The sequence below is a fragment of the Platalea leucorodia genome (genome assembly GCF_965183815.1).
Source record: "Platalea leucorodia genome assembly, chromosome: 8".
Classification (NCBI taxonomy): Eukaryota; Metazoa; Chordata; class Aves; order Pelecaniformes; family Threskiornithidae; genus Platalea; species Platalea leucorodia.
In genome coordinates this window covers 35,409,975-35,432,425 of record NC_138830.1, presented here as the reverse complement: position 1 = coordinate 35,432,425, position 22,451 = coordinate 35,409,975, and the positions used below count along the sequence as shown (strand labels likewise).

General features: G+C 57.2%; 3 protein-coding genes and 1 long non-coding RNA gene across 6 annotated transcripts in view; 3 read left to right on the top strand and 1 right to left on the bottom strand.

Moving 5' to 3' along the window:
- Positions 1-1,697: 1,697 nt before the first annotated feature.
- On the bottom strand, positions 1,698-6,916 carry LOC309594634 (SNF-related serine/threonine-protein kinase-like). The gene is made up of 6 exons (XM_082320836.1): positions 6,874-6,916; positions 5,659-6,281; positions 4,014-4,155; positions 3,626-3,838; positions 3,378-3,515; positions 1,698-3,232 (listed from the first exon to the last, which is right to left on the bottom strand). Exons 2-6 carry the CDS (start codon positions 6,245-6,247, stop codon positions 2,392-2,394), a joined length of 1,923 nt encoding a protein of 640 aa, XP_082176962.1. The 5' UTR covers positions 6,248-6,281; positions 6,874-6,916; the 3' UTR covers positions 1,698-2,391.
- A 5,421-nt stretch (positions 6,917-12,337) lies between these two features.
- On the top strand, positions 12,338-13,708 carry AGRP (agouti related neuropeptide; the record flags this gene model as incomplete). Its single annotated transcript, XM_082320515.1, has 3 exons — positions 12,338-12,512; positions 12,787-12,881; positions 13,517-13,708. The coding sequence occupies 3 exons, from the start codon at positions 12,338-12,340 to the stop codon at positions 13,706-13,708; spliced, it is 462 nt and encodes a 153-aa protein (XP_082176641.1).
- A 900-nt stretch (positions 13,709-14,608) lies between these two features.
- Positions 14,609-22,451, top strand: part of ATP6V0D1 (ATPase H+ transporting V0 subunit d1) — a 39,459-nt gene continuing 31,616 nt past the window's right edge. For all 3 annotated transcript variants that reach the window (XM_082320544.1, XM_082320543.1, XM_082320545.1), the window contains exon 1: positions 14,609-14,780. In XM_082320544.1, the coding sequence (XP_082176670.1) occupies positions 14,651-14,780 (130 nt within the window). In that variant the 5' untranslated portion in view covers positions 14,609-14,650. The remainder of the gene's footprint in view (positions 14,781-22,451) is intronic.
- LOC309594547 lies at positions 19,745-21,925 on the top strand. Its single transcript, XR_014229077.1, has 3 exons — positions 19,745-19,765; positions 21,469-21,526; positions 21,902-21,925. It is a non-coding gene; the product is annotated as an uncharacterized lncRNA (long non-coding RNA).

Below are 22,451 nucleotides of genomic sequence, written 5' to 3'. Positions count from 1 at the left end.
AACGCAGAGTACTGACCACTATACGATCACAGCCGTCGAGCAGGGGGCCCCACGCTGCCGCTCCTCTCCTCCGGCTGGATCCCCCCTGCCTCCCTCGGGGAGCGGTGCGGGGGCAGCGGGGGTTTTACAGCCGCCCCTACGGCACCCTGCTCGCCCTCCCGCGGGCGCATCCCTACGGCACTGGCACTTTCCCAGGGCACATCCCTGTGTCAGGATCAGTCCCCCCGTGGGATGCCGGTCCAGCCCATGCCCAGAAGCTGGGTGCAGAGCCCAGTGTGTGCAGGCAGCATGGCTGAGTGGGCTGAGGAGCTGGTGCTGGGCGCTGGTCTCTGGAAAAGCAAGTTCAAAGCCCGCTGCTGCTGGGTTATTATTTTCCCAGGCTGCTGGGATTGTCACCCACAGCCCTGGCCGGGCTCTCCTTCTCCTCTGCCTCCACTCTGGCTTTTGCCTGCCCCGAGAGGATAAACCTGATGTTTATGCCTGCCAGGGCAGGGCAGAGGTCCTGGTGGTGCTCTTCCTCACGGGAGGACGCCCTCCACTGTGGTGGCCTTGTTGGGGCACTACGGGGCTGGAAGAGGTCAAAGCAAGTCCCCATGTTGTCCCTTCAGTGATGCAGTGAAGTGGGGTCCTCACTGCCTGTCTTGAACATCCCCCAAAACCCCAAATATGAGCCTGGATAGCTCAGTTGGGAGAGCATCAGACTTTTAATCTGAGGGTCCAGGGTTCAAGCCCCTGTTCAGGCGAAGGCTTTATCCTTTAGGAGCCCATGGGCAGCGGCAGTAGCAGCAGCACTTGTTCCTGCTGCCAGGGCCTGCAGGCTCCTGAGAGCCCTTTCAGCTTCTTTTCCTGCCATCGCCTCCCCAAGGATCTTTCCAGGGCCAGCTCCATCCCATCTGACACCCGCATGGCACCACTTGCTTTTTCCAGCCACCCAGTACCCCAGAGAGAAGGATCCCATGTTGGACAACAGGGAGAGGTAAGGGTGTTATCTGAGGGGGTATGCATGCAGGGAGATATGGAAGGAGGGAGAAATAGGATGGAGGGAAGAGGGAGAGACACAGCAGAGCTGGAGGGAAGGAAGCCAGGCCTAGAGACAAAAACTGGGTGGGAACTTGGGGCACCTTGCCAGAGGCATGCGGTACCATCCGCCTGCCCTTTGGCATGCCTCAGGCTCTCCTTGCACCTTTGGGCGTTCCCCATCCCTGTCCTTATTCCTGTCTGCGCCCCCTTTCAGGCCCCATCCAGGCACAGGCTGAAGCCCTACTTTGCCTTGAGGGCCAGCTGCAGACACACCACACTCCCCCAAACCTTGCTCCCCCAGAAGGGGCTGCGGCGGTGGCTGCTTCCCTCCCTCTGTGGGGACCGGGACGCGGTGGTGGCTGGGCATGCCAGCTAGGCAGTGCCAAAACAGCGCTGGGCAGGGAAAGCCAGCACCCACTGCACCCATTGCGCAGCCCCCAAACCAGCCCACCTTGGCACAGAGGGACCCAGCTGGGTCAGACGCTCCTGAGCAGCCATCCCTGGTGCCCCAGCCTTTGCAGGGCTGGAGGACAGCGGGTTTTGTTGTTTTTTTTTTTTTTTTTGCAACAAGACATGGCAACTGCATTGACCCAGGAGCTTATTTTATTGGCCCGATCAACTTTGCTTCCCAGCGGCTCCGATCCCTTCTGCGTGCATGCTGCACAGCTCGGGGCACAGCTCAGGCTGAGCTCCGGCCCACGCCTCAGTCATCATTCATTTCTTGCCAGCAAGAAAACAAAGAGATAATAAATAGGAAGCTTATTTGCGGGGGGAGGCCCAGGGGAGGGCCTTGGGTCACGCGCAGCTGCGGGCAGGGCTGCGCCTGGCCCTGGCCAGGGGGGATGGATGCCGGGGGGGCTGCAGGCAGAGAAGCGATTGCCCCACGGCCACCGTGGGCAGGACAGCCTGACGCACACTGCGGGCCTGGGGGCGAGCTGCCGTCCCGGGGGGGGTTGGAGGGGATATAGCAATCTCTATTTAATTACATTAAAATAGACTATTTAAAAAAATTATTTCTAGTAGTTAAAAAAAATGTGTCATGGTCCGTCCAACCCCAGCGGGGCCATGGAGCTGCCCCAGCAGCCCCAGGGGCTTGGGGACACGCCAGTCCGTCCGGGGACAGACCCCAGCCCGCCTCACCCCCCTGGTCAGTCCCATCCTGGGGGTCTGTCCCAGCCCAGCCCCCAGGTACCGCAGCAGGTGCCTGGGGTGGGTGCTAGCAGGGTGGCCACCACGGGTGACCAAAGCAGGGGCACCATGGCCCCTGCCAGCCCCACTGCCACTGCTCCGTGGGGCACAGGGGGGACCAAGGGCAGGGGAACCGGCACCCTCCCAGACCCCGTGGAGGGGCCGGACCCTCACCCCGGGGGCTTAAATGACATGGCAGCAGTTAAACTGCCCCAGCGAGAGGAGGCTCTCCTTGGAGCCTGGCCGGATTTTGAAGGCCAGGGCTTTCTCGCAGAGCGGGAACTGCAGGAGCCTGTCCCGCAGGCTGCCCCTCTTGCTCTTGCCTGGGTCCAGCTTGATCACGCTCTCCGCGCCCCCCTCGGTGCCCCCTGGGGCCGGGCTGGCAGGTGACCGGGGCCCTGGGGACTTGTCCATGGGGCCCAGGAGGGTAGTGGGGGCCATCCCTGCCCCCAGCACCTGGGGGACCCCAGCAGAGCTGCTCTGGGGTGATGGGGTGGCTCCCCTTTCCCCAGGGGGCTTTTCCAAGGAGGCCCCGAGCTCCACGTCCTCCTCCCTCCTGGGGGACTCAGCTCTGTCCCCCTGCATTGCCAGGGGACCCCTGCCCTCGCTCACTCCCTTCCCAGCCCAGGCTGCCCCTGGGCGCCCTCCCCGGCCCCCCAGCTCGGCCCCCAGCCCCCACACTTCTCCACGGCCGGGCGGGCGGCGGGTGCGCAGGAAGGCTCGCATCTGCTCCTGGTTCAGTGAGCTGCTCTTCCTCTCCATGGCACTGGGCCTCCCCTCCTCTTCCTCCTCCTCCTCCTCTTCCTCCTCACAGATCTGTTGCAGGGCTGGGGTGCTCTTAGTGATGGTGGTGTCAACGGCGGGGACCTTCAGCAGAGTCCCGGGAGGCTGCCGGCCACCGATGTCCCCTCCAGTGGTCAGGGGGGGCAGCCGGGAGCCCACAGTGAGGCCGCCTGGCACCTCTGTGAAGGGCAAGAGGCCACTGGGGCTGCCCACAGGACCGAATGTGTCTGATAAGTTGGTCCTGACAAAGGGGAGAGATGGAGGTGTCAGTACCCAGCTGGGCATCGCAAGAGCTGTGGCGAAGAAGGGGATGGGGTGCCAGCCAGGAACCTGTGCTGGGGACCCGGGGTGGCATGGGGGGGACATGGGACAGCAGAGGGGCTCACCTGCTCTGCACCTCCTTGGCCAGGTTGTAGACGAGGCTGAGGCGATGGCCCTGCTTCTCCTGCTTCTCCCGCAGCATCCTCTCCGCCAGCAGGAAATACGTGGCCGTGATGTGGTTGTAGCGGTCGGCCTCCAGCGCCCTGTGCGGGACCAAGGGACCCACGTCAGCGTGCGAGGGATGCGCTCGGAGGGACCCTCCCCAGAGCCCTTCGCAGGGGCTCCCACCTCGGCATCCCGCCCCGTCACTCACTCCTGGATGGTGTCCCGATCGGCGATGTTCCCACACGTCATGGCCTGGAGGATGATTTCGTGCTCCTCCTCGGACACGCGCTTGTGGGAGGTGAGGGGCAGCAGGCAGCGGCTGGCGGGGGATGGGTCCACCCCCTGCAGCCACGCGTGGCCCTCGATCTGCTCCAGGGAGGCGCGCTGCTTTGGGTCCCGCTGCAGCATCCTGGAGATGAGACTGTGGGGGCATGGGGTGATGCTGCAATCCCACAGCAGCATGCAAGCCCCAGACATGGCAGCTTTCCCCCTGCTTTCCCACCCCCGTTCCCAGGCATCCCCCAGGGACAGGGCACCCACCCCCACAGGCAGCAGGTTGGGGTCCAGGGGGATCTGGGTCGGGGAGAGGTGCTTACTCAGCGCACTGTGCTGAGACATGCGGGGGGACGGTGTAGCGGCAGTCCATGATCATGGTGAGAGTCTCGCTGTCGTTGGCCTCCTGGAAGGGGGGGTGGCCGCACACCAGCATGTAGAGGATGACCCCCAGGCTCCAGATATCTGCAAGAAGCAGCAGCAGTTCAGGTTGCACCCACCATGGCCCAGGAGAGCATCCAGACCCGAAGGACCCCAGGGGGCACCACCCCGCCAGCCCCCAGTGCTGATCCAGCAGAGAACAGTGCTCACTGGGATGCTCCTTGGGGGTAATGGCTCCCAGGTCCTGCCCCACGGACAGGGGGACCACAGTCCCACCAACACAGGGAAGGACCTTCCCCATCCCCACATCCAAGCAGGTCTCAAGGGGCTTCACCAAAGCAGTTGAAGTCTTATCCCCTTTCCCAGGTGGGGACAGGGAAGCCAGCCCTGTGCTCTGTCCCTGCCGGTCACACACCCGCAGCACCACTTCATGTCATTACTCAGTTTCCCAGTTCCCAAACAGACCCCACCACGACCATCCTGGCACTGGGCTGTGCCAGAGGGGACACCACGGTGATGGGACAGGGATACAGCACCCATCAGGGCTCTCCAGCTGCCTCCAGCCACGTGGGCACCACCTGGAGCGGGATCGCTGCCCTGCCCTGGGGACAGGGACGGAGCCAGCGGCATCTTCACCTGCTCCTCCTGATGAGTACGTAAACTCTCCAAAAAAGTGCTTTTTTAGGATGCTGAGCATGCCCCAGGGCTCTCCATTAACACCTTCGGCTTTTTAAGTCAAGTGCCTGCATTTGAAAATTTGTCATCCTTGCCACTTTTCTCCCTTCAGTTCCCTTTGCAGAGCCACCGGCTTATTTTTCTCCCATCTCCACAAGCCATCCCTGTTTTCAACTCCAGAGTCGCCTTTTCCCCGAGCCGACGCTGGGCTTTTTCCTTTAAGGGCTCTTGTTTTGTTTTGCTAAATCTTCCTGCCCCAAATTCCAGTGGAGCTGGCTCAGGTCCCACTTCCCTCCCACATCCCCTCTGCCCCAGCAGAGCCTCTCAGTGCCCCCAGCCCGGCTCCCTGCACCCCGGGACGGTCTCCCCGGCCGCCCTGCACCCTGGCCAGGGGAGGAAGGGTGCTGGCAGCCATGGAGAGGAAGCGGTTTTCAGGGTGGGGATGGAGCAAAGGAAACTTTCAGAGCTCCTCCACCCAAACACCAGCATCCCAAGCAGGTTTCCTTCCAGCATCATCCCCCCCCAAGTAACCACTAGTGCCGGCTTGCCGGCGGCTGCACCCTCACACTGCTCCTCCTGAGCCCCGGCAGATGCCACGCCAGGCTCGCAGCGTGCTTGGGCTTTTTCCCCTCCCTGGCACGAACTGTCACTCTGCAGGATCTCAGCGAGTGTGGGGATGGTCTCCGCGGGGAAGACCGCCCTGTGCCGCAGCAGGGCTGAGCAGCCAAGCACCCAAGGGACGGGATTGCTGCCTGCAGGGACGGCAGTGCCACCGGGGCACGGGTGCTCCCAGCGTAAGGGGCCAAAAGCAAGGTGGTACCCAGCCGGCAGGACCACGCTCCGGGCAAGGGACAGGCGGGAGGCACGTCCCCAGGGCGAGCGCCAGCCACGGCTGCGCCCCACCGCCCTTACCGACAGCCGGGGCATCGTACTCATCCCCGAGCAGGATCTCGGGTGCCGAGTAGGCCAGCGAGCCGCAGCTGGTGGTGAGCATCTTGCCGGGTTGGAAGCGGTTGCTGAAGCCAAAGTCAGTGAGCTTGACCACCCCCTGCTCCTGGAAGAAGACCACGTTCTCGGGCTTGAGGTCGCGGTGCACCACGTGCAGCTTGTGGCAGTAGGAGATGGCATGGACGATCTGGGCAAAGTAGTGCTTGGCCCGCGCCTCAGTCAGCCCGCCCTCGTGCCGCATGATGTGGTCGAACATGTCCCCGCCGTCACCCAGCTCCAGGATGAGGTAGAGCTTGGCGTGGGTGTCGATGACCTCGTAGAGGCGCACCACGTTGGGGTGCTGGACCAGCTTCATGCAGCGCACCTCTTGCAGGAGCTGCCCCGCCGCCTCCCCCGCCAGCTTGCTCTTGTCGATCACCTTGACGGCCACCCGCTGCCCGGTGAAGACGTGCCGCGCCAGTTTCACCACTGCAAAGTGGCCCTTGCCCAGCGTGCGCTCCAGGTCGTACAGCCCCGCGATCTTCCCCTCGCCGCAGCCCTGCGCCCCGGCCATGGTGGTGGCGTCAGGCGCAGACGGGCATCGGGCACTGTTGGAGGGGGAGCTGCTGAGCAATGGGGGACAGGGCACCCCCAAATACCAGGGCCCCCAGCACCCTGGGCACCAGGATCCCCAGGACATCAGAGTCCCCAGCACCCTGGGCACCCCCAACACCCCACCTCCAGGTCCCCAGCACCCTGAGAACCCCAATACTCTCACCTTCAGTCCCCAGCACCCTGGACACCCCATACCTCCACTCCCCAGCATCCCAAGGCATCCTGATACCCCTACCTCCAAGTGTCCAGCACCACAGCACCCTGGGCACCCCAGTACCCCTACCTCCAGGTCTCCAGCACCCTGGGTACCCCAATACCCTCACCTCCACTCCCCAGCATCTTGGGCACCCCAATACCCCACCTCCAGGTCCCCAGCACCTTGCGCACCTCAATACCCCACCTCCAACCCCCATCACGCTGGGCTCCCCCATACCCCACCTCCAGATCCCCATGACCCCAGCACCCTGGTCACCCCCATATTGCCAACCTCCACTCCCCAGCATCCTGGGCACCCCAATACCCACCCCCAGACACCCCTCCCCGGGACACCCCAGGCCCCGGGACACCCCCGGCCCCCTCACTCACCGGGCGGCGGAGCTGGGGCCGCCGGGGCTGCGGCTGCCCGGGAGCGCCCGCCCCGCTGACGTCAGGGCGGCTCCCGGGCTCGCGCCTTAAAGGGCCCCGTCTGCCACCCGCCGGGGCTGAGGCCGGGGCGATGCTCATCGCACCTCCCCAAGCAGAGGCCCAGGACAGCACTGCCCCTGGCTGACGGCAGCCCCCGAGCGGGGCTCTCAGCCCGGCTCATTAGTGCCCGTTTGGGGCGGTGGGGACTGGGTTGGCATTAGTGGTAAACGAGGGCCGGTAACGAGCTAAATGAGCCACCCACCAGGCCGCTTCCAGGAAGACAGGAAGAGCCCTCAGCCCGGGCTTGTCTCCCGAGGGTCCCGCTGTGGGGTGGGCTGCCCTCCTGCCCGGGCACCCGCTCACGCACATCGCTGCTGTGCTGCCGACTCGCTCCATCGTCCGCTCCCACCCTCGCTCAGGGCCAGGAGCACCAAGCCAGGCGTGGAGGCACAGCCCCGGCTCCCCGTTCCCTCCTGCCATCAGCCCTCTTTTCCTGGAAGCGACCCGGCGAGCGGCCGGCTGCCTCATTTAGCTCGTTACTGGCCGTGGGGACATACACAAAGCAGATGTTGCTCCTGCAGATTAAAAAGCTCTCAGCGCGGCTGCCCTCGTTACCGCTAATGCCTTCCCAGAAGTCCTCCGCCTGCGGCTTCGCAGGCTGCAAACAGGACCTAATGAGCTGGGCTGAGGGCCCTGCTCGGGGGCTGCCGTCAGCCGGGGGCCGGGGGCAGCGCAGATTGGGGTCCCAATCCTCCTGGGGATGGGGCTGGGGATGGAGGACCCAGGAGGACCAAGCTGCCCAGCAGCTCCTGCCACAGGAATGGGGCTGGATGGGGCACTCGGCACCCGACCAGGCTTTGGGAATGGGAATGGGACTGGAATGGGAAGAAGCTGCCTCTAACCCAGGATGAGCCTTCATCCACGCATGCGGGGTGCAGGAGGCAGCTGGGTGCTGTGCAGGGGGGTCCTGGCTGGGTGCTGTGCACTGGGGGACCCAGCCAGGTGCTGAGTGTTTCCAGCAGCCGCCTGCAGCTGGAAACTGAACCCTTCTCACGTCGTATCCCCCCATTTCCTTGCTTCAGGCAGCCACCCAAGGACACGGGTGTTTCCAAAAGGAGCCTGGCCGAGGCGCTACCCTGGGAGCGGGCAGTCTGGAGGGTGGTGGTGGGTGATCCTGGCGGGGAAGCAGAGGAGGTGGCAGGCCCTGGGACGCTGGGAGCCTGGGCAATGAGCCACCCTGTGTGTGCATCTGAGGATTTGAATGGAAAGGTGATTCCTTTCTGGCTTCTGGCACTGGGGTTTCTAGCAAACAGCTCTTAGATCTGCTGCTGTCAGTACAGGAGGGGACTGTGGAGGGTCTGTGAGCAGCATCTCCCACCACCTCTTTTGGCTGACCCTCCGTCCCTGGTTCCTCTCCACTAGTGAAAGGCCTGTGCGTGTCGGGGTTGGGTCCTTCTCCTGATGGGGTGCCGGGCGCTGCGCCCGAGCTGCAGGTCCGTATCCTTTTGCACAATTGCCTGTTGTACACCACGCCAATGCTGCTTTGAAGCCCTCAGTTGAAAAAAGCAAGAACAAGCATGTGGTGCACTGGGATGCTGAATCCATAACGCACGTCCCCTGCAGCCCTGGCCGGCGAGAGGCTGCAGAGATGCCACCTCTGTCGGGATCTGGCCTCGTGACTGAGGCTGCATCAGGCTGGCTGCAGCTCCCTTTGGGTTTTGGAGCGGCCCTCGAAGGTCTCTGCACTGAGAAGCTCAAGGAGCCATGTATGATGGCTGTGAAAGGCAGCATCGGGGCCGGGGGGAACCGAGCAGCCAGTTCCCTCCTTCCCATGGTGGAGTCAAGCCCAGGATGTGCAAGGGAGCTCCTTTGAGAGTGCCTGGCTCTGGGGAGCTGCGGGTTTTCCAAAGGATGTGTGAACGAGAGATGAAGTTAGCACAGCCGGGAGCCTGAAGAATCTGCACATGGGAAGTGGTCAGGAGCTGGAGGACTTTTGGAGGCTCTGGACTATGGCTGAGTGCCTGCCAGCAGCTATGGGTGGGCAATATTCCTTTTGCAAACCGGTAGAGAGCATGGAGTGTCTTTGGCGAGGAGCCTGTAGCCCTGGTATGAGGAACCTGTAGCCCTGGTATTTTTCTAGCCGGGAACTAGGAATGCCCTCAGGCTGCAGCCTCGGCGCTGCTCAGGCACGGCTGGAAAGGGAAGCGGCCTGGAAGGGCAGTGGGGATCACTCCCATGAAACTTGGGACTTTGGGGCCAGTGGGGATCTGTTCCTCCCCGCAGCTGTGCGGGGCGCAAAGAAGGAGTCCTCCATCCCACGCATTGCCCTGCCGGCTGCCTCTCCGTCCAGACAAAGCCCAGTTTCCAGAGAAGCCCACCTACCTGGTAGTTAGCAGAGTCATGTGGCTGCAGCACTTAATTAATAAAAAGCCAATATAAATTCCAGTAAGCATGTGGGGACGAGGACATCAAGGCAGAGAGCGGTAGCGGCGCTCCCAGCGAGCTCGGTGGAGCAGCGAGTGGCAAGCCCCCTCTCCGCTCAGGAGGTCAGTGCTTACAACGGGAAGGGTCTGGGGGCATGTGGGGCACGATACCCACGGGCATGGGCTCCCCACGGCATGGAGGGGTCTCTCCCGGCAAAGAGCTGTGCGGTTTTGCGGGGATGGGGAGGTGAGGAGCGGCCAGCGCAGCTCTGGGCTGCACAGAAGCTGTGCAGCCGTGTCAGCAGGTTTTTCAGGTAACTGGGTGGCACGGAGGGGCTGGAGCCCCCTGCGAGGGTCTTGGCCGCGACATCCAGCCCATCGCTGCAGTCCTTAAGCAAAACCGCATCCGTGCCTGCTCTCTCTGCCAGCCTCCACATTACGTTGTATCTTCTCAAAGCCCCGCGTTTGTTTATTATGCCCGAACTGTGTGGTTCGGTTGCAAAAAGGAGCAGTAGCAAAGCAGTTTGTCGTTTCCCAGGGACTTTTGGGGAAGATTTCTGTTGCAGCTGCTCCAGCTGCAATGTGCAGGAGATCTCTCGTGTTTCAACCACGCAATGTGGCTCCTGCCCGTTCCCTGGGCTCCTGCCTGCTGCGTTGCAAACCTGCCCATAAGGCTGGATGCGGAAACATGGCTCAAGGGCTGGCGGCTGGAGAGCGGGGGGAAAAAGTGGGACTGGGAGAGGGAGGCGTTAGAGAGGAGCTGGGCAAGAAGCGGGGAGGTGCTGGGCCCCGAGTCCACACTGCCGTGGAAAAGGGCACAAGATGGAGCTGCTGGTGGGTGCATGGCTGCCTCCGTGGTGGTGCTTGGGGACCTCGTGAGATCCCAGTGCTGGCTGTTGTCTGCAAGGTCCTGGCCGCACGCCCAAGCCCCGATGCAGACCAGGCTGTAAATATTAGCTTCTGGTCTTTAAAACTAGAGGCATTTCCACACTCTGTGAGCGCAAGTGCCTGGCAGGAGCGGTGTCGGATGTTTCGGCCACATCCCGTTGTGGTGATACATTCCCCCTCCTCCTCTGGACCGCTTTACGATCACGGCGTCTCCTGTCAAGGCTTGGCCTTTGAGCAATGAGTCCAGCGGCCGAGCGCCCCTTGACTGCAGCAGGCACTCTTGCGTGGCCGAGGTGGGGAACAAGGGTGCCTTGACTGCACCTGGCGTCATCAGTCACCCCCTGACAGCCTGGAACACATCATTGTGGATCGTAACTCGGGCGGATCGGTACAGAAGGGTCGTGCCCGTCTGGCTGGAATTTATGAGCACTCCAGCAATCGCTGACCTGAATTGTGGCCAGAATGGAAATTCACTGATGCCTAAAGTCAATCACCTCACAACCCTATAAACAGCGGTACCAAGGGAGACCCTCCGAGCTTTCCTGGACTGCGGCGGGCAGCGCCGTTGCCTCCCTCCGAGCGGGACGCCTCTCAGAGCTGCAAACTCTTAAGTTTGCACACAGAGGCCTGGCGACGGGACCCGGGCTGATCTCCGGCGCCTTTCACTCCGTCAGCTCGACCTTCGCCCGTTGAGACGCTCATCTGAAGTGAGTATTTCACTGAACTCGAGGGGAATCGTTACCAGGTACCTTTATATATGCATATTGTGTGTATTCCACTGAACTCGAGGGGAATCTTCACTAGGCGTATTGTGTGTGTGTGTGTGTGTGAATCGATTCAAATATTGTATTAAACCCTATTTAATCAATTTGTAAATGCTAAATTAACCAATGATTAAATTAAATTCCGGTGATTCTCTCTTAACTGTGAACAAACCCTAAACTGCTGTGAGACAGATGTAATCCTTAGACATAAACCGTTGACCAAGTCTGAGACGAGGGCTGGATCCAGCTGCACCTAGGCTCCTCTCCGAGGAGTCCCGGACGCAAGGGGGTCCTTTCTGAACCTCGTGACTCAACGGGAGGGCCCCCTCTTCCCCCTTGTATTTTCTTCTACCTCAATTTTCTCTCTCTTTATGTGTATATTCCATTCATTTTATAAGTAATAGAGTGAACCTTGCCATCGAACTTCGTTAAATCACACTTTCATAAATTTCTGTTAAAATCACTTTTGCAAATGTCTTTGATGGTGATTCTTTAAGTGACCTAACCACTCATTAACGACAAATTGGCGTAGTCGGCAGGATGGCAAGTAGTATCACTGATTACTTACAAAAAAATGGAATAAGTCCACTTCCCAAATTCTCGGACGAATGGGCTCGTGGTAACTGGCATGACTGGGAGGCTGTGGAAAAACAATGACAGGTGGCCAGGGCTCATGTAAAAGAGGGTAAAGGAAAAGGAATTATTTGCAAAATGCAAATACCTGCTTAGAAGCTACCTGTCAGGATAGGAAAAAATTTTATAAAGAGAAACACGATCTGAGAGAAGAAGTAGAAGGCAGAAAGAAAGCTGAGTTATTACCATCCCTGCAAATTGAACAGCTATGAAAACAGGTACAGCAAAGGGAAGAAAAGCAAAGGATGGCACAGGGTTGAAATGATGCTAATGCGGGCTCCTGTCATGGGAGTGATTGGCTCCCATCATGGGAGTGAGTGCACGGCACCGCGGTGGTCTGGCGGCTGCTGAAGGCCGCGCGTGGGGCAGGGAGACGCCGAACCGCTGCAAAAAAGATCAAGTCTCAGTCCATCCTCTGCTGCTCCCCCCTCTCCGCGGTGAGATCATGAACGTGCCCGTGTGTGGGGTGCCCCACGGCACCATGGCACGTGCATTAGCCTGGAGGGTCCACATGAAGCTCCCAGGCGTGTGGTGGCCCAAGAAAGGCTCTCAAGTCCAAGAGAGCAAACAGCCCGGTGCGGTGGCTGTGCTGGCAGAGGCTGCCCCTCGCCGATGCGGTGCTGCGCGGGGGGTGATGGCGGTGGGGGCCAGGCCAGGCTGCCAGCGGGTGGGCTGACGCTGGCCGGGACCCCTCTGCGCAGGTTGTCCCCCAGGACCATGCTGAACGTGGTGCTGCTGTGCTGTGGGCTGCTGCAGGGGATCCAGGCCGTCCTCGCTGCCGACCTCAGCCATGGCCACCTGCAGAAGGTGAGTGGCGGGCTGGAGGGGGCGGACAGAGACCACTACTCCGGCCTGCTGCAGAAAGTCAAGGAGGTGTCTGCGGAGCCAGCGGGTGAGTCCTCCCACTGTCCCCCACCAGGCACACGCTGGCATGCCCGGGGCCCCCAAAATAGAAGTGGGGACCCCATGCCCAGGGTCAGATGCAGGGGATCCCCTTAAAGCAGCGCAGCTTCTCCTGTCGCTGTGAGAGCAGCCTCCTCCCTCCTGCTCCCTTGGCGGCCCCCGGGGACTGGGGGGGCTTTTTTGGGGGCGGCACACAACCACAGGGAGCAGAATCAGAGCAGACCCCCAGCAGCCTCCTTGTCCAGCCTCTCTGTATCTCGCAGGAGCTCTCCCCAGGCTGGGGTCTGAGCACACGACCCTGGGGGTCCAAGAAGCTGATGGCGACCTCGTGCAGAGAGGCAGCATGCTGGAACCGCAGGTAACGCTCCCTGAGCTTTCTCACAGAAGCCTCAAAGAGTGGGGCAGCCTTGGGCCACACCAGCCTTCTCTGTGCCCCTGGGGCCAGGGGTGGTTTGGAACCCAACACAGTGCTGCAAGGGAAGGGAGTATTTGTTTGCCGCCTGCTGGGGAGCAGCCAGGGCTGGGACGAGCTGAGGCTGCCCAGAGCTGCAAGAGGCTCCAGCACTCGAAGGAGGGTGGTCCAAGCCTGCACTCCTGCAATCCATTTAATTAAGCTCAAGCACAGCCCAGGAAGCCTCTGCAGAATGGGAGCTCACTGGGCAGTGCTGTGTCGTGCCGGGTTCAGACCCTGGTGCCTCTGTTCGGGCAGAAGGCATGGCGCCCTTCACTAAAGTCAAGGCTGCACTTCAAAATAAATGTGTCCATAAAGGCCTTGAGACATGGTGGACGAGGCAGTGATGCCTGCAGGGAGCCCATGAGGCTCAGCAGTGATTTCCAACAGCCTGAGCCCAGGGTTGAGCGTGACAGAGCTCTGCTGGTGGCAGAGGCAGGTTTCAACAGCCACTCTTGGCTCTCTCCCACGCAGTTCTTTATTGCTGGAACAGTGGTTCAGCACCAACTCTTTCCCTCCTCTTCCTCCTCTCTCTCCGGCAGGCATCATCCACAGAACTGCAAGCTGCGGACCGAGAAGAACGCTCCCCCCGCCGCTGCGTCCGCCTCCTGGAGTCCTGCCTTGGGCATCAGATCCCCTGCTGTGACCCCTGTGCCACCTGCTACTGCCGCTTCTTCAACGCTGTTTGCTACTGCAGGAAAATCAGCAGCAGTTCCCCCTGCGGCAAGAACTAGTGCCCGTGCTGCGGGGCTTACTGCTCCTTGCCCACGCGTGCCACCTCCTCCGCTGCAGCTCTAATAAACCAGCCGTTAGCAAAAGCCATTGCTGAGTGGGAATGGTTCAATGCGTCTGTTTGTGATCTCAGGGGAGAGGGGTAGCAGCAAGGTGCTGGTACCTGCACCCAGCTGGGCATCGTGTCCACACAGCCAAGAGTCGAGGGCACCTCCATGTAAAACAAATGAGATTTTTTGTTCCAGAACAGCTCCTGCAGGGCCCTTCCTGGTTAGATGAGTGGTCTCTCAGCAGGAGGCGCCTCCCAGGAGGTGACATTTTGGCTGCGCTGGGAGCTTTACTTGTGTTCTTCTCCTGCCAGTATCGCTCATAGCAGCCCAGGGTGCTTTACACCCAGGGACCCTGCAAGCTGTCAGCCCCAAGGAATCACTGACCTGCAGTACAGACACAGCCAGCACAGAGCATCACCTCCTCCACCACTAACCCATAAGCCGCAAGGCACACTCAAGGGGTAAAAAGCATCCGTGGAGGCAGTGCAAAGCCCTAAAAACCCACGGCCGGGCTTTCAGGGCTGCCGGAGGTGAACCTAGCACCGAGTTGAGGGAGGTTTCAACCTGTTCCCTGCGGATGGAGGAGGCCTCACGGGGGACGGCGGCGCTGGGAGGGACGGCAGCCGCGGGGACGGCGGTCCCGGGGCCACGCAGGGGGAGTAGCGGCCGCGATCGCGGCCGCTACTCCCCCTGCGTGGCCCCGGGACCGCCGTCCCCGCGAATGCTGAGCCGCCGCCACCCCGCTCCCAACCGCCATCCCCTCAGGCGCTTCCCGCCCTCGCACTGCCCGCCGGGAAAAAGGCGGGGGCAGGCGCGCGCGCAGCCGCGTCACGTGAGCGCCGGGCGGGTCACGTGAGGCGCCGGGAGAGTTCAGCCGTCTTGTCGTTCGCCGCCATGTCGTGTTTTCCCGAGCTGTATTTTAACGTGGACAACGGTTATCTGGAAGGGTTGGTACGCGGTTTTAAGGCGGGGGTGCTCCGGCAAGGTGACTACGTGAACCTGGTGCAGTGTGAGAGCCTGGAGGGTGAGTGGCGGCGGGGCTCCGAGGCGGGCGGGGATCCCCCCCCTCTCGCCACACAGACACATACTGAGGGGAGAGGCCCGGCCGGCGGGCTGAGAGGGAAGCTCGGTTAGTGTGAGGGTGGGGAGTCGGTGGGGAGGCGAGGGGCTGCGTGGCAGTGGGGAAAAGAGCCGTCAGCGGCGCTTTTGAGGCGCTGTCCTCTCTTCACACCCCTTGGCTGAGCAGGCGCTTGGTCCTCCCCGCCCCCGGCTGCTCTCTCCGAGCTCAGATGACTCAGTTTCCCGGTCAGCCCGGCCGTGTGATTGCAACAGCTGATACGGCGGTTTAGGGAAGCGTATGAGCTCCCAATGCTTTCTTGAGGTGGCCGTATAACTGTGGTGCGTGTCCTGTGGTTGTTGGGAGCCTGGCAGGTTTGTCAGGCTTTGCTGATGAGCCTTGCTTTCTGCTTTCGCTTCCTAAATGGCAGGTAGCGCAGGAAACCTTTTTAAGGCCAGAGGTAAGATTATTGGGGTAATTTAACTTAATCCCTGATACCCATGATCAGTTTTTGAGGAGATGGGGTTGTCTAGGAAAGTACCTGCTGTTATTGAAGGATTGCTAGTGGAAAAAATCCAGTGCAGATCTTAGTAAATTCACCGGTGAATTACCCTTCGTCTATAATCTTGAGTCCTCTTCCGAGGCTAATTCCAATTTCTAGCCATTGTCTCTTTTCTAGATCAGTGTGTACAAACCTGGAGAGCTGTGAAGGTTTTGCTCCATGATACGCATTACCCGTGGTCAGCTCATCATCTTATATTAGTCAGTACTAAACTGTTCCTGTGTATCAGTGACCTGCTTAACAGTTTTCACTCATTGGTGTCCAGAACCTGGATCGCAAATCACGAAGATCAAAACCAGATCTCTATTGAAATAGGCTAAAAACATACATATCCAGAGATGTTGCTTGTTTTGGTCAATGGGACTATAATTATCAAATTGCTCTTTCTTCTAAAAATACTAGTTAAGCATCAGCTTTATCTTGATGATCATTACTGAGTGATTGAAATTAATATTGACTATCTAGAGGGATCCTTGGCCAGCTGAACTCTGGATGCAGGTTACCTGGAGTTGCTCAGGCAAACATTAAACAACAGAATGGGAACAGAGTGCTGTGATGTGCCTCAGTCTCTACCTTAAAAATACCCAGGATATTTTTACTTAGGATGGAAGCCTCTTTTCAGCCAGACTTTTTTGCAGCTCTTTGCTTGCAGCAGTCTCTATTGTTCTTGCTGTGGAGCCCAGGGCCTGAAAGAGGGTGGTGGCAAGTATTCCTGCTCTTGCTCATCAGAAGTCTCAGCATGCCCTAAACTGTCACTTTATGACCTTCCCTGCAGATAACTTCCTCTTTGGAATCTTTCTGTTTTTATAGCTTCTCTTTTTTTCTCCCCTCCTTGCCTTCTGAACCAAGTTGCATAAACTTCGCTCTCCCTTTGAGCAGTGTTTTCTGCATTTGGAATGAGTCAGTCTGGAGTTCCCGTATGTTTGTCTTGGTATTGTCCCTGTCCCGTTCCTGACAGCTCTCTGGTGGCGGCTGCTGCTGCTGCTGTGCTCCTTGGCAAGCTTCATTCAGAGCTTGAAGGCTGTTCCAAGTTCACTGCCAGTCTCATTCCTTCTCCACTTGGCTTTCTGTGCCCCTGTCTAGTGTCCTCTTGTAGGAGGATTTTCCTTCAAAGGAACGTTGCTCTTGGTCACTTATATAGGTTTGTGGTCAGACAGTTTCTTTCCTCTGTCCCTTTAGTTCTGATTTTCCTATTTGAATACCTGTTTTCTGTGTTCCACAGACTTTTATCGTGTTCTTTCTCTCTCAGGTGCTTGTCTGCACTAAATTCAGGCAGTGGCTGGCTTATTAGCAGCCAAAGTTAAGTACTTACGCATAAAATAATCATACATTCTTCTCTACCGTTCCTGTTTTGTCTTCACTGTTGCCACTTGCGTGTGAGTCTGGCTTTGCAGTTAGTCCTAGTCCTGGAGCAAATGATCACCTTGGCCGTGGAGAAATCCTGAAGGATCAAGGCTGTTCTGGGGCTGGCCCTGGGAATTGGGTATCTGGCTGGTCACTGGTATTGACATTGCTTGGAGGATGTTGTGCTTCCATGTCTGAAATGCTGCTCCCTCCTGTGTGCTTGGATCAGTCTGGAAGCACAAAGGAATTGAATTCTCTGCTTCAGGACTTGAGCTGACAGCTTAGTGCTGCCAGAAGGAGGAGATCATGCTGTTCTGTGTGATCCTCTGTCGTCTCTGCTTGTCTGATCACAAAGTAAGCCAGTTTGAGCTCTTGCTTCTTGATGAGTCAGAAATAGAGAGCCAAATAGGCTCTCTGTGATCAAGCAGTCTCCTGAGCTGGCTTTAAGAAGGGGCAGGAAAACATAACCAGGATTGAGGGGTGGGCATGAGAGCTGTCTTGGCTTAGGCTTTCTCTTGAAACCCTCGGCAATAATATGTTTAATCCCTTCTTTCAGCTCCAAAAGTCCTGGTGCTTTAGTTGTTTCTCAGCCAGAGGTCCTTGTGTGCTGTTCACCTGTGCTGGATATCGCTTGGAACCTCTCTGTTGTAGCCAATTCCTGCTTCTGACACAAGGTGTCAGTGAAGGACTTGGAGCTGCTTTCTTCTGCTTTGGTGGTGTGAGCATGGATCTGTTCTTGAGTGGAATCTGTCTTGGAGAACCAAACTTATGAGTCACCCAGATTTCTACTGTCAAAAGGATGGTGAGCCATCTCCAGTTCCTAAAAGCCGTGGTAGCCTGTTGGAGGTCTGGTATCAGCTCTGGAGAATAAAAAGCTGTTGATGCAGTTGGACAGCAGTGCTGCTTTTAAGAAGCAGTGTTCAGTCTGGGACTGGAATGTAGGTTATCGGCTGGCTTTATTGTTGGTCTGCAATACTCCGTACTGCAAAAAGTATGTGGAGCCTGGGAAGTGTACAAAAGCATCTTCTTTAGAAACAGGAGTTTCTTTACCTTCAAGTCAGTGTTCACGAGCCTCCTACTGCTAATATTCCTCTTGCTTCCACAGGAATAGTGAAGGAAACCGATTTCTTTCTCACCTGCCAATGTGATAAAGGTGATTGGTAGGGTGAAATCCTGCAGCAGGGCATGTCGCCTTCTAGCTGGGTAATGAGGCTGTGAAATAGCCAGCTGAGAAGCAGCAGGTAGTTGGCTCAAGCTTGTTAACCTGGGCCTCTGTTGGGGGAGGCTTTGCAGAGGCTGTGTGCCACCTCTCTATGGGTGCTAGTGCTTCTGTCTGTGCAATCAGCTCAGCTGGGGACTTGCACGCCTTATGGAAACAGTGGTGTGCACGTGGAGGGATGAGATCTGTCCTGTCTTCGGCTTAAGCTGTGTGTGGAACTAGTCTCATGCCCCCGCAGCGGTCTGTCATGTTTTATTTGTGCATCTCAACCTGCACTTTTCAGCCCGCTATGGACTTTTCCCATGAAAACTCTTGGTTTTTCAGTCCTCGTAACCCCAAGGTTGGTGGTGTTGTGTCACATCAGCTTGGGGAAGAGCAGAGTAGCCATCTGAGCCCCAACGATGTATTTGGGAGGTGAAGGATGGCTAGGAGAAGCAAGTACCTGTGATTCTTTTAGAAAGAAAGGATTTCCAAGACTGTGGTTCTCTCTCTTCTCAGTTTGATCCACAGGCCTCCATTTCTAGGATGCATGCGAATCAACAGTGAAATCAGAGAGCTTGAAGCAAGTAGGTCACACTTGTGCTAGACTCTGGCTCTGCGCCAGCTGGAGGGCACAGTAGTCTGCCTGAATGGTACCCTCACACATGCCAGAGCCTTGTTTTCTGTGAAATTAATCTGTAGCAATACATAGTGAGCACTAAAGTCTTGATACAGGGCTGGATGGTGTCCAACAACTGGACAGGTTGGTTGGTTGTTCTTGAGTCTTGAAGAGTATTCCCAGGGTTGCTCTGTGTAGCCCTTGCTGTCCAGAAGGCCAGTGCTGCTTTCGGTCAGCTCAGGAGTGGATTGCTAAAGCCTTGCTATCCTAAATGCCTCTTCAGTGTAAAGACATCCACTTATCTCCCGCTCTTTCCTCTTCCCTCTTTCTCCATGCAGAGGAGAGATGATAAAATACTGAAGTGCACTGAGCACGCAGTTGAGCCACTGTGGGGTGAAGTATGTCTGCCTTCCCGTTGCGTAACGGGACGTTGTGTGCAGGATGGCTAAACGCACTGAAGCAAAGGCCTCCCTGAGCAGAGCGTGGGCTCTTGCCTCCAACAAATGGATGTTGGGGAACGTGTCCTCTGTGCACCAGGCTTGTGCCAAGTGCAGTGTGTGCTTTTGTTTTCATAGTCTCAAGGATCTTTTTTTTTATTTCCCCCCGCCCGGAGGCTGCCTTTGCTTTATGGTGTTACATGCTGAGTGTTTGCCATATCTCCTTTTGCTGAGGGAAGAGCAGGAGAGGTGTGCTACCCTTCTCCCTTCCACTTTATCACTGTGGTCCTGGAATTTGAGCCCCAAAAGGCTGGAGCTGGGCTTCTCTTTCAGCTTAACCACGTGGGCAGCGTGTCCTTTCTTGCATAGAGAAGTTGCATTGCTACCGGAGCTGCAGACTACCTTCAAGAGTGCTTTTGGCACCTCAGTCCGTGGTGGAGCTTATGGTGTTCTCCTGGGTGTGGGGGGAATGGGGTAGATCATTTCATATGCAGCTCCTTTGCTGTACAACCAAGCAAGGAGAGGCCACTTGATGGTCCTGAAGTGTGGCTGTGCTTAGATCCATCTTGAACTCTGAGAGTGGCTCAGTCCGAACCCCAAACCTGGTGGGTGTAAAAGCCAAGCCATAATGTGGTAGGGACCTTTTGAAAGCATGGTGACGATGCTCTCTGTCTCCTGACATCTAGGAGCCCTTTGTGAAAAGCTGACCCTTGCTTGCTGGGACTGTGCAGGAGGACCGGCCCTGTCCCCAAGAGCTTTCATCTGCCAGATGAGGTAGAGCATATGGCAACGGTGAGACCTGAGTATAGACTGTTCCTGTCCTGTGAATGCTGGCTGCTCAAGAGCAGTAGCCAAAAGGCTGTCCTGCTAATCTCAGTGCTTTGTCCTGCATCCTCCAGTGTAACCACTCACTGTGGCTGGTTAATCAGCTGTTCTGTTAAAATAAGCTCAAGGAAAACATTTATTGGAAGAAAGATGGCACTTCCATGGCCTGCTAAATCATGGTGGCAAACAAACACTGTGGTCTCTGGCTTCCTGCAGGGTTCAGCAGAGGCTCTTTGCTGTTTGTTCTGGCCTCCTTTACTGGGCAGAGACCTGCTTCACAGCTTCTCCTAGCTAAACTTCAAGCAGCAGCTGAGGTCAGCTTCTCAGCACTGGTGTAGCTTCAGCCCTTGTTTGGTCCTGCCCCTCATTAGAAGATGATGGTGTCTGGGTTTCCTGGCAAGTATTACCACTCGGCAGCCTGTTGGTGCTTTTGTCTTGTTGTTTTTCCTCTGCTGTTGGCTCCTGCAGTGTGAGACTTTCTGCCCTCTTTCTCTTAGCTTCTGAATGATGCCAGGCTGATGCCCTGTTAGTGTACTGGACCTTCGAGGTTACAGCCACGTCTGCTTTTAGAGAGGGGGGGAAAAAAGGGTACGTAGGGGTGAAGCTTACTGGGGATGCAGGCAGATTGGGAGGTGTTACCTCGCCTTTTGGAAGGATGAGGAGAGGGCTACCTGGTTGAGGGGCTCCCAAGGAAACAAGACCTGGCCATGCTGGGTTTGAAGCTCTGAGGGGGGTGAGTTCAACCCCAGGAAGAGCTGGGTCAGAAACACAGGCTGCTGTTTGGTGCTGAGGACATCTCAGACAGAGAAGTGAAGAGCTACAACTGAGACACTGATGAGGAAAAGGGCCAAAGAAGACACTTCTCTGTGTCCAGCTGTGGCCCAGAGGAATTTGCTGCCTGACAGCAGAGGAGAGGTGGCATGTCACTGCTGGTGGTGTGCAACCACAGAAAAGGTCTTAAATTTTGTGGAGAATGAAGGGTCTCTGGGTGCTTCTCAGGTGAGATTTCAGAGAAGCAGCTTCAGGAGTGTCTGAGGCAGCCATAAATAGACCAAAAGGACAGCAACAAGCCAAATGGTAATGACTGGAGTCTTCTGATGCGAGTTGTGGGTGATGTAGCTGATCTGCAGACTGCTGTGTAATCCCTCAGCTACTTCACTGCCTCAGGCCTGGGAGATGCCAAATGATATTTTAATTTTTATATATGCAGTGATGTCCCCGGGTCCTTTGGAGTGAGATGTCGGGGTTACAGTAGATAATTGTGTGAAAACATCAGTTCAGCTCGGAAGTTGCAAAAGCTAATTCCATGCCTGTGCGTGAGAAGATAAATCAGCCCTTGCCTGGAAGTGCTTGAGCCCTTAACTTGATTCAGAGCTCTGCAATGCAGTTATGGGGGAATGCTGAAGAAGGAAGGGGGGGAAGTATGAGCTGGTGGGGCCGTGGGTCACTCTGTCTGAGTAGGGCTTACAGGACAGGCTTTGATGACTGACAGATGTCTGAAAGACTGAGTAGTGGCTTGATTCCTTGTTATTGCAAAGCAAACTTGCAGGAGAGGATGGTAGTATTACTGTGGATCTGAAGTCTCTCAAGAAAATGTCATCTGAAATGTCGAGGCGAGGTGTTGGCACAGCAGTGTGTTGAATTAAGCTTCAGTTGTGTTTATGCCTCAGGTACAGCCAGCTGCATCGAAACCAGAGGGCCTGATCTGAGAGCTGAAAGGAGGTTGCTGTAAGTACATGTCATGGTAATCTTGAGCACTACCCTACTTGAATACTCAGCAGAAAAAGGCTGTCATTCTGACAAGCTGTTGTGTTCTTGCACGAGGCAGCTTTCTGGGAACTGTGACCTGGCCATAATTTACCAGCTTTTGCGGGGGAGGAGAGAGAACAAAAGCATTGTGGTAATTCAAGCACTCCCTTGCCAAATGCTGGCTCAGTCTGTTTCTTAAAGTGCGTGAACCGCTTGGAAAAATGCCGAAACAGGCAAACGTACCTCTCAAAAGCAATGGCTGGGTTGAGGCCGTGTGCTGCTGTTAGTCAGCATCTGGAGGAGCTCAGCAGGAGCAGCTGGGCTCTAGGTGCAGGTCTCTCTCCCTTTCGGCAGGCAGCTGGGGAAGAGGCACGGCGGAAGACTTGCAGCCGACGTCTCGTCGACATGCAGCGTGTGGGATCTCTGGCAGCCGCCCCTGCCGAGGTGCTGCAGTTGCTGCCAGAGACCGACTCCAACTCGGTTTGAACTTGTGTTAGGAAATAGGCGCTTGAACTTTTGGGGAGTGTGGGGCTTGCTCAGCGGTGGGTCCACTTATTACTCACCATGCTATGGGGACAGCTCTTCTGGCAGGGGATTTGTGAAACCACAGGATTAGTTCATTCTTAACTGAGAAGCCTGACGTGTGAATAGTCTTATTAAAAACTCTCAGCCCCCCCAGGCTGAGGCTCGGTGACCAGCCCAGTGGCTGGAGGAGGACAGGCTCGTGTAAGGCGCTAGTACGCCATGGGACACATTGAGTCAGGGTTTATAAATCCAGTCCAATTTTTGGAAAATATGTTCTGTTCTGTCTGCTTGGATGCTAAGAGATTCAGAAGAGTTTAGTTCCTGCAGTTTGTGGCTGGCCTTCCCTGTAAAAATTAATTCCAAGTGTTATATAAACATG

What these genes read in the sequence shown, in the direction of transcription:
- LOC309594634 (XM_082320836.1), bottom strand. Translation starts at nt 6,247, where the DNA reads ATGGCCGGGGCGCAGGGCTGCGGCGAGGGGAAGATCGCGGGGCTGTAC. An exon ending in GTCTCAGCACAGTGCGCTGA is followed by an intron (nt 3,839 to 4,013) that starts GTAAGCACCTCT and finishes ATGCCCCCACAG; the next exon opens with TCTCATCTCCAGGATGCTGC. An exon ending in GCCAAGGAGGTGCAGAGCAG is followed by an intron (nt 3,233 to 3,377) that starts GTGAGCCCCTCT and finishes CCCCTTTGTCAG; the next exon opens with GACCAACTTATCAGACACAT.